This window comes from Trichosurus vulpecula, chromosome 8, assembly GCF_011100635.1.
Source record: "Trichosurus vulpecula isolate mTriVul1 chromosome 8, mTriVul1.pri, whole genome shotgun sequence".
Lineage (NCBI taxonomy): Eukaryota > Metazoa > Chordata > Mammalia > Diprotodontia > Phalangeridae > Trichosurus > Trichosurus vulpecula.
In genome coordinates, this window is record NC_050580.1 from 194,789,854 (window position 1) to 194,800,533 (window position 10,680).

Below are 10,680 nucleotides of genomic sequence, written 5' to 3' on the forward strand. Positions count from 1 at the left end.
GAAAAACATCTCATCTGTTCAATTAAATTCAACAAATATTTATTAAGTGTTTCTCTTGCCTCACTGCCCTTTCCTCCATGCTCCCCCCTCCATTTTCTGGAACCAAGAGCCATAATCAAATCAGCTCTGCTCTTGTTTCCAGATGGGGGGTGTCAGACTATTTGCTCTGTCCCCATTCCCCTTCCCTGGCCACCACTTCCCCATGAATTCCTTAAAGGCAGGGACTTTCTCTGCTTTCATAGTGGTATCTTCAGTGTGGAGTAGATAATAAGCACTTGATAAAGGTTTTTCATTTATCCATTCATGGCATTCTGGTAGGTACTAGGGATACAGAGACAAAAATGATATAGTCCCTACCTTTGAGAATCTTTCATTCTATAGTGGGGAGGCACGTAAGTACCTAATTAAATCCAACATAATATGAGAGGGAGTAAGCAACTTAATAACAGAAGGGTAGGTGGAAGCACCTTAGCTGAACCTTATGGAAAGATAAAGATTCTGAGGGGCAATAGGAGGAATGTTCTCAGCAGAGGCACAGGGTGTGGAGCCCTCACTGCTGAGTTTGGAGAACCTTGGTCTGGTTTGCCTGGAATATAGAATGCCTCAGAGTCATGGGAAACAAGCCTGGAAAAGTGGCTTGGATGCAGAGTGGGGGAGTAAAGACGTGCCAAGATGAGGAAATTGGTATTTAATTCTAGAAATAATAGGGAGCTTTAGAAAAACATGGAAGGACTTGTATTAAACAATGAAGAGTAAAATGAGCAGAACAAAGAGAACATTGTATACAGTAACAGCAATATCATTCAAAAAATAAATGTGACCAATTAAGTTATTTTGAGTATAACAAATACTCAAACCAACTACAAAAGACCTATGAAGATCCATCCCCAGAGAAAGAACTGATAAATAGAAATATGTATAGTATGATCTTACATACACACCACACACACACACACACACACACATCTCATGGTGGACTTCTCTAGTGCAGTGTCTAAAGGGGGGAGGAAAAAAAATGTATACAGCAGAAAACAAAAAACTCAGAAGGAAACAGAAAAAGCAGGGTAGCTTTGAAAACAATGTGTAGTATAATGTAGTTGTTTTTGTTTTTTTTAAGTAAACTGTGAAATGGAAATTCATGGTTTCATAGTGAATCCTCTTTTCATGTTGTGCTATATACATGGAAATGTTGTGGGGATTTTTTTTCTCTTTTTGTATTTGAGTTCAAATTGAATAAAAAAAATTTTTTTAAAGAAAGAAAGAATAGGGAGCCACCAAAAACTTTTGCTCTTCTTTCTTTCAGTAGCCTAAGACTATAGCATCATAGTACTTAATTTTAAATATCTGGTGTCACTGGTCCAGAGGAAAGAGTACCACCTGATACTATTTTTTCTGGGATTAGATGTGATTTGGTTATTCTTATCTCAAAGAAAAGAGAGGCAGCATGACAGTAAATAATCAACCTCATAATCACAGAGACCTAGGCTTAAGGCCCACCTCTGACCCTGAGGGCAAATCATTTACCTTCTCTCTCAGTGCTCCAGGAAGCTCTCCCTTTGCCTATAAGTAACAGAGCATGTGCTGAACTGCATTGCTAGGGGAAATTCCCTCCCTGGGAGTTTCCTGTACCAATGAAATTTCAGATTCATTCAAAGAAAAATGATTCCTGAACCTGGTAATTTGACTTTTTTTTTTTTTTTGTAAACTCTAGCTGCTCAGAATGGGAGATTATTGAATGGAGTGATAGCCAGGCTGTATTCACTTTCCTTTATGACTCAATAGAGCTCACCATCACCTTTGGAGAGCCTGTGGGTAAGTAGCAAAAGAAATCTGATTTTATTTTACAACCATTTATATGTGAGGAGGAATACATCATAAAACCCCATGATTAAATTCATTCAGGATTCAAATCTTAATTTTAAATATGGAAAGGAATAAAAAGCAATATGGTAGCAACATGTGCTGATGCTGCAGGCTCACATAAAATAAAACATTTGTTGATTGAAAATGTCATCATTCTAGAGCTTTCACAGGTGTTTACCTGTTGCTTACAGAGTAGAAACTAATGTATGGATGGACAAAGAAATTGTTTGATTCTATCATCATTTTTTAAAGCTTTTTTTATTCTACGAACTTCATAAATATCAACAAATTTGAACATCTTTTTGTAAAAAGAAAAGAAAAAGGACTTCATGTAACATGATTGCCTACATCTTGGGGTTTTTTTTAAGTATATACTGTATTAAATTTAAAATGGTATTTCCAACACTGCTCTGCTTGTCCGTATTGTCTCCTGGACTTCTTTTCTCTGCTATGTTTTTTCTTAATGTTTTGTTGATATTCTTTGTTTTGTATTATTATTATTATTACTTTCACACACTTTTAACACTTCCCCTACCCTTCAAGAAATAAAAGCACCTTCTTTCCCCCACAACAAATAATTATATACAGTCAAAATCCACACATTAACTATGTCTGAAATTGTATGTATCTTTCTGTACCTTTAGCCCCTCCCCTTCCTGCTGAAGTAGAAAACATTTACCATCACCACTTTTCTGGAGTTATATTTGATCATTGCAGCTCTTAAGTCTTTCAGTTTTTGCCTTAACAACGTTGTAGTCATTATATTAATTGTTCTCCTGGTTCCATTTGTTTCTCTCTGTTTCAATTAATACAAGACCTCCCAGGTTTTTTCTAGAGCCACCCCTTAGACCTTCTTACAGTTCATAATATACCATTAAATGAACATACCATAATTTGTTCAGTCACTTTGTTGGGCACCACTTTGTTTCCATTTCTTTGCTAAGGCAAAAAGTGTTATCATAAATTTTTTGTGCATTTGGTTCCTTTCTTTCATCTCTTTGGTCTATGTGTTCAGTAATGATATACTGAATGCAAGCATATGCATAATTTTCTGTATAGTTTCAAATTGTTTTCCAAAATGGTTGAATCAGTTCACCGTTCTACCACCAGGGCGTGAGATTTAGAAAGGAGAGAAATTCTGATTCCATCATCTTCTAATGTTTTCAGAAAAAATTAATTTCAGAAACATAGGCTTACCTAAATTCTATTGCTAGGCAATTTAAAATCTCACCCTAAGGAAACAAGATTGGTGTTAAGGAATAATTTTCCCATCTTGTGGCTTAGTCCTGACATTGCTTCACTGGTTCAACCAGGATGATAAACCAGGATGTTATTCAGATGCGAAATGTTTTATAGAAGAACTATGGTATTTTAGTGAAATTCTCTATCTCAGTTCCTTCATTTTACAGATGAGGAAACTAAGGCTCAAAGAAGTTACATGACTTGCCTAAGACATCACCACTTGTATTTGTGCTTTGTTTATTGTACTGTGCTGAGATTTCTTGAGAACACTGATCCACCTTGCATATATTTCTTAAGACTTTTAAGAGACAGTGTGTATACAGTGCTGGATGTAGAGGCAGGAAGATTTATGTTAGAATCCTTCTCTGGCACTCACTGTGTCTGTGGCCATTTTCACTTAGCCTTTCTGAGCCTCAGTTTCCTCTCCTGTAAAATTGAAAAATATCCAAGTCACAGGTTATTAGGCTTAAATGAGATAATATATATAAATTGCAAAGCAAAAAATTTCATAAAATGTCAGTCATTCATAATCTCATAATACTAAAATTGCATGTTATTTGTGCCCAGAATCTTGTTCAGTATCAAGCATTAAAAAACACCAAGTAGGAGATTTTGGCTTTGTATAATGTCTTTAGAAGCATTATCTGTTGATAAAGATGTAGATCATGAGAAATTTGCAAACATTTTGGAGCGTAATATGCTCTTGTCAACTACCCTAGCAGAAATTTCTTAAAATAGTGAAGCATTTCTAGTCTTTCCCCACTCCCCCCCAGCAAACTTAGCATACATTAGATGTAAACGACAGGTGCTTGTAGTCCACTGTGTAAAAGTCATTAATAGTGTTTTGAATGGTGCTGACAAGTCAGCAGAAAGCTAAAATAAGATGATTTTCTAGAGAGCACAAAAGCACTTCAGAGAAAACCTCTGCCTTTGCTGAGTAATTTTGCAAAAAGGCAGCTATATTACATTCTCAGGAGGTAATGAATATCTTTCACTATGCCTAAAAATAAACTGGCACTTCTTATTGGTAACAAAGAATTGAAAATTAAGTAGATACCAATGGGTAGGGGGATAGCTAAAGAAAGTATGGTACATGAATGTAATAGAATAATATTGCACCATAAGAAATAATGATTATAAAGTATTCAGAGAAGCTTGGAAAATTTTGTATGAACTGATGCAGAGTGAAGTAAGCAGAACCAGGAACATAGTATACACAGTGACTACAACAATGTAAACAAAATAATAAATTGAAACAGCATGTTATTTGATTAAAATACCCAACTTGCTCCCAGAGAAGAGCTGAAAAATTGCACCCACGTTCCTTCATTGCACAGGAGAAGGACTGTGTGTGTAGAATATTATATGTACTTCAGGTACTGTCAGTCATGGTCAACATTTTGGGTTTTTTTTTTCTAAATTGCTTTTTTTCTCATTCTTTTTTCAATAAGATACCTAGCTGGATAGGAAAAGGGATATATGCAGAAATGAATGCTATGTAAAAATAAAAGGTGTTCTCCAAAAAGGCATCGATTAAAAAATTAGAATAAGATGGTATATGGGTCTTTATCAATAAGGTAAGAGCCATGGGCACTTACATAGTCAGCACCAGTTTGCTTCTGTGTTCCTATACCATTTACCCCTAAATCTTTATTATATGTCAGCAATTGAATATTAATAATGCCCTTAAGCCATTAAGAAAAGGTTAAATTATTTTCAGTATATTCCAAGAAGCATATGGTATACGTTAGATTTCCCTTGATTTCTTTTAATCTCCTCCATAAGCATAATCAAAACCAAAAATCTGGAGAAAAAATAAAAACTGAAATCAAGTTGTTTAATCTGGTAGTTATTTTGGTAGGGACTCAACCTGTGATTTCACTGGTATAGGGAACATCAGGTCCATCAGAGTTATAAAAGCTTTGGCACATAATAGGTTAATTCAGCTAGCTAATCAGACTTCTCTATGTAAAGCTACTTGTTTTATGTAGTAGATTAGACTGCACAAGTGATTTAAAGCTAGTAAGGTAGTTAGGAAGTGACTTTTTCCTCTGATTTTTCCTAGATGGTCTTCCTTTCCTGAGCAAGACTTGCAGAAAGATTATTGATATAAACTTTGAAACTCTGCTGCATGGTATGACTTTAAACATTTGTTTCTAAAGTTAGGAACTTTCAAATATACATTACTCCTTGAAGTCTGTGCCTCGAGGTCTGTTGCAAAGTTAATATAATTTGAAATTTCTGTGCTTGAATCATTGTATAGAGATCATCAATGTGGGTCTTAGAACTTTAAATAAAATAACTTCCTTATGATTAGTCCCAAGGAGTGATTAGTATCGAGATTTTTACAGTTAAGTCCTATATAAGGACTTATATATTAAGTCCTATATCCTACATTATCCAAATCAACAGTTATCAGGTTTTTCTTTCACATGACTAAAAATCAGAATGAAGGGGCACTCATCTTCACAGAGCTTTGTGAGATTTCTATCTAATCACCTATAAAGAACAAATTTATATGAAACATGAAAAGTAACTCTATTTATTTTTGCAGAAAATAAAGCTCCTCCATCATCACTGTTAGTGCATAGACTCATTTTTCAGTTTATTGAGGATCAGGGATCATGGAAGAATAAATGCATAACACAGCATCATGTGCCTAAGGTAAAGTCTAATTGCAAAATCCCAGGAAAAATAAGTAGTGTCATCTGCCCCTGAAGGCTGACTTGCAACTTCTGAAATAATAGTCCATCTTGTTCAGGGCCTTTGAACCCCGTGGAGAAAAGTCACTAAGGGCAAAAAACTATTTACAGACTAATATATCTTCCTGTTTCTCCAGATGCTACAAGAGATTTCACTGGTAGTAAGCCGTTGTAGACTCCTCGGAGAAGAGATTGAATTTCTAAATAGATGGGGACCAAAATATAACCTCATGAACATAGACGTGAATAATACTGAGTAAGTAGTTAATTAGAGAAACCTACTATAGTTATGATTATTGATTTTAATGTTGATTTTACATCCAAAGTATGTTTATACACCTAGCTCTTATAAAGCAATGCCACTGGGTACATTATTGTGAGTAATACCTGCACAAGCACAAAATAATTAAATTACTATGTTGTAAGAAGCCCCTTGATTCTGTCCTATTTTATCACCACCCTAGGGCACTACCTCCATTTTCTTTGGTACTATTCTGAAACACAAATGCAGTTGTTTAATTTGTCAGTCATAGCCCCAGGGAACCTTAGTCAGTCAGCAGACATTCATTTAGTGCCTACTATGTGCCAGTCACTGTGCTAGGCTATGGGGGTACAAAGAAAAGAAATATTCCCTGCTGTAAAGGAGCTTATATATCAGGGGAAATATTGTGTAGGTATATACAAAATAGATATAAGGTCAATTGACATTTGAACTGACTCTTGAAGGAAACTAGAGATTCTATTCAGTGCCTACTGTGTGCCATTTCCAAAGGGAAGACTAGGTTTTGCAGAAAAGATAATAAGTTCTCTTTGAATATATTAAGTTTAGGATGCCTATGGGATATCCCATTTTAAATGGTCAGTAGGCAATTGATTGAAGCAGGACTGACACTCAGGAGAGAGACTAAAGTTATACATAGAGATTTTGGCATCATCTTTATAAAGATGAGAAGGCTATGGAGGATGATGAGATCAACAAGCAAGAGGTTGTAGAGAGACCCATTATGGGCTGCTATGAACAAGTAAAATCAGCAAGCATTTATTATATACTTACTGTGTGCCAGGCGCTATGGGTAAGTACAAGGAATACAAAGAAGGCAAAAACAGTCCCATCCCTTAGGGGGCTCACATTCTAATAGGAGAGACAACATGTAAACGACTCTATACATAGAAGCTATATACAGGTGTATTGGAAGGGATCACAGAGGGAAGGCTGTAGCTTGGAGGGGGACCAGTAAAGGCCTTTTGCAAAAGGTAGGATTTGAGCTGAAACTTGAAGGAAGCCAGGAAGTGGAGTTGGGGAGAACATTCCAGCAGAGGGGATCATTAGTGGACATTCAAAGAGTTGGGAAATGGAGCATCATGTGGGAAGGAACAGCATGGAGGCCAGTGTCACCAGGAGCATGGGATATGCTTGCACTGTCTCTGCCCATCACAGCACACTTAGCTCTCAGGTTGTATGTATACTGCCTCACAGTCAACAAAAAATGAAGAAAGTGACATAAAATCTTTTTTCACCTTAGTTAGTTCTGTGTTTCTGTTTCATTTGTAGCTAACTTGACAATGACTCAGTAATTTCTTGGAAGCAGTTTTCTCTGAGAATACCATCTCCTTCCAAACTAGATGAAGTCATTCCTTTGGAGTGATTTTAGAATATGTTTTGCTGTTGTTTAAAGAATAGTCACAATAGTAACCTTGTTGCAGATGTTCTGCCTTCTGTTCTTTCAAGTCCCTTCAGAGAAGAAAACATTGCACATCTACCAGTTCATTTTACTAATGAAATGGAGAGAAGCATAGCCAAGTGCTCCACTGTATCTTTTTCCTGTATATCTCAACAGGCAATTTTTGGCACCTTTAACAGTGAGGCACTACTGTTTGCATCCACTACTTTCTTTCTCTTCCCCCTTATTCTCTCCTTCCTCCTTTCCTTTTCTACTTTGCCATGCGTTATTTCTTCTCCTTTTCCTCTTCTTTCATGTGGTTTTTTAGGCCTGCAAATATTGTTTAGTCTTATTATGGCACTCTCGGTAAGGAGGGTACTGACCAGGGCTTAGGTCAAGAGAGGGGATGGATGGAGCGCTAGACCTGAGTGGTAGTTCCAGGAGTCACCATTTGACAGCGCTATGACTGGGGAGCCAACATTTACTAAGTATCTACTCTTTAAGAGGTCCTGGGGATGCAGATATAAAAACAAGATCGTCTGCTTTTGAGAAAGTTATCTCTTCTGGGGGGATACAGTATATACACAGATAAGTAAATATAAATATATATACAGTCACTTCAAGAGAGAGAGAATACTAACAGCTGCGAGGATCAGGAAAGGCCTGATATAAGAGTTGTCACTGAAGATATGCTTTAAAAGAAGCTAGGATTTTAAGAGAGAATGTATTTTAGGCAATGAGAGATCACATGAAGGCATGGAGATATAGGGGATGTCATTTTGTGTACATAAGCAGCTAGGAAGACAATTTGACTGGAACAGAATATGCATGGGTGAAGCTAGATGGTGCAGTGAGTAGAGCACCGGCCCTGGAGTCAGGAGGACTTGAGTTCAAATGCGGCCCCAGATACTTGACACACTTATTAGCTGTGTGACCTTGGGCAAGTCACTTAACCCCAATTGCCCTGCCTTCCCCCCTCAAAAAAAAAAAAGTACAGAATATGCATGAATGACAAGTAATATGAAATTGTAATGGAAAGGTAGGTAGGAGCCAGATTGTGGAAGGCTTTAAATGCCAGGCTGAGGATTTTGTATTTTGCCTCAGAGGCAATAGAGAACCACTGAAGATTTCTGGGTAGGAGCGTAACATGACCAGATCTGTGTTTCAGGAAGATCTTTTTGGTAGCTGTGTGGATTGAAGAGGGGAATCATTTTTGGGTCTTGGTCCTCACACTTATCAAATGAGAATAGTAGTTATTATACCAGGCTATCTTTCCAAAATAATACAAGGACAAATACTATACAATAAAACATGAATATAAAAAGTTAATCAGGAAAAAAGCAATATAAAAATCTAAGGCACTACTATAAAAATGATATTAAAGATTAATGACTTGATTTTGTGTTTTGTCAGATTCACAGAATCTCAGAGTTAGGAGAGAAATTAGATGTATTCTAGTCCAAACTTTACTTGAGCAGGAATTCCTTTTGTAACAGCCTCTCCTAGAAAACCTCCAGGGATGAAGAGCTCACCATTTCCTTCATTTGTGGAGAGCTCTAACTAATTGCTGGTAACTGTAATTTCCTTTTTTTTTTTAAGCCAAATTCTGCCTCTCTTATACTTTCACTATTGTTACTAGTTTTACCTTTTAACTGCAAGCAAAACACATATAAATATATTTGCCACATGACAACCTTTCAATTACTTGACAGTGATAGTGTCCCCACTAAATCTTGTCCTCTTCTGATTTCACTTTTCCTTATTCAGTTGAGATTAGGGCCTTCTCTGGAAACAATCTCTGAAAGCTCATAATTGAGATCAGAGATTCCTCCTATTGTAAAAATAAGGAAATATTAATGATTTCTAAGATCTTTAAGATTAGTCCAGAATTCCTAATTTAATGGCATCTGTGTGGGTCTTGTCTTTTACAGAGTGAAGCTCTTATTCTCCAGTTCTGCTGCTTTTTCCAAGTTTGAATTGACACTGACTCTTTCAGCCCATTATCCATCTGTCCCATTATCTTTCACCATTCAGAACCTCATTGGGAATATTGCGTAAGTAAAACAAAAGGGGGAAATATGATAGGACTCTGCTGCTAAATTCCCAGCATTTCCCTTAGAAAACCCTGACATTGATCCACTGAGGCAATGTGGAAGTGAGCTGGGAGCTTCTCTTGGCACATTGTCCCATGTCAAATGGCTTCTTAGCCCACCTCTAACTTCATTTTGAAGTGTTGCATCTTTGAAGACCTGCTACACTGCTGCACATCTACAGTGTGGTTACACATATGATGCTGTCCCCAATAACCCATTTTTAAGTGAGGAGCTGTTAGGCTCTTTTTAACTATAGGGCTTAGAGTTGCATATTTTATATATTTTTGCCTTTAAGATATCTGCTAGGTGAAGGCATTTTTTATATTTCCCAACCACTTCAAATTCTCTCTTGCATCCTTTTCACTCTTTTGGACACCCCAATCTAGTGTCCTCTTTGAAGCTGAGCTAGACTGGTAGAGTCTGAAACTGTTTCTCACTCTAATATCTCTGGTAGGGAGTCTGGTGTGGATTCTTCTACTGGTTAGACACTTCACTTTTACCAAATTAACTACCCATCTGTGACTTCCCTTGAATTGAAAATGTGTTTCCAGAAAAACTGATCCTCTTTTTATATTTCCCAGCCAAGATAAAATTGCTGCCATTTTGTCTAATGTGCCGCTGGATAACAACTACCTGAAGACAGCAGTCAAGTGCATTTACCAAGATCTCCTCCAAGGCCCTCATCTTCGTCACTAGAACCACCACTAACAACTATAATGATCAAACCTTTTCCACCACTTGCTGTTCAGCCTTGACTCTCTTTGGTGTATTAGAAGCAAACTTGATAGATCTCTTGTTAGTCATATTATCTTTACATTTAAAGTGTTGTAATCAGGGATCATATGTTCACCTCTTTATTAGCCTCTTTTTCTTAGATTCACTACCAAGAGAACGGTATGCTGCTGTTCTTTATGCTAAGGCAATTGGATACCTAGGAAAAAATGTCTTTAACCTGTAGTGGAATTTCTGAGCTATGATGAGCAACCTATTGGACAAGAGAAGGAAAATCATCGCAGAGAATATTGTCTTCTGCCACCTCCATATACTCTGGCTTCTGCCTGACCGCTTGTTTTTAGTATAGAAAAATTGTATTTCCCAACATAGAGACAATGCTAAAAA

General features: G+C 36.8%; 1 protein-coding gene across 1 annotated transcript in view; it reads left to right on the forward strand.

Annotated features, from left to right (window-relative positions):
- KNL1 (kinetochore scaffold 1) overlaps positions 1 to 10,332 on the forward strand; it is a 52,710-nt gene extending 42,378 nt beyond the window's left edge. The window contains exons 19-24 of the mRNA XM_036736685.1: positions 1,712 to 1,812; positions 5,171 to 5,239; positions 5,660 to 5,769; positions 5,945 to 6,063; positions 9,400 to 9,522; positions 10,143 to 10,332. Of these exons, the coding sequence (XP_036592580.1) occupies positions 1,712 to 1,812; positions 5,171 to 5,239; positions 5,660 to 5,769; positions 5,945 to 6,063; positions 9,400 to 9,522; positions 10,143 to 10,257 (637 nt within the window). The 3' untranslated portion in view covers positions 10,258 to 10,332. The remainder of the gene's footprint in view (positions 1 to 1,711; positions 1,813 to 5,170; positions 5,240 to 5,659; positions 5,770 to 5,944; positions 6,064 to 9,399; positions 9,523 to 10,142) is intronic.
- The last annotated feature ends 348 nt before the right edge of the window (positions 10,333 to 10,680 follow it).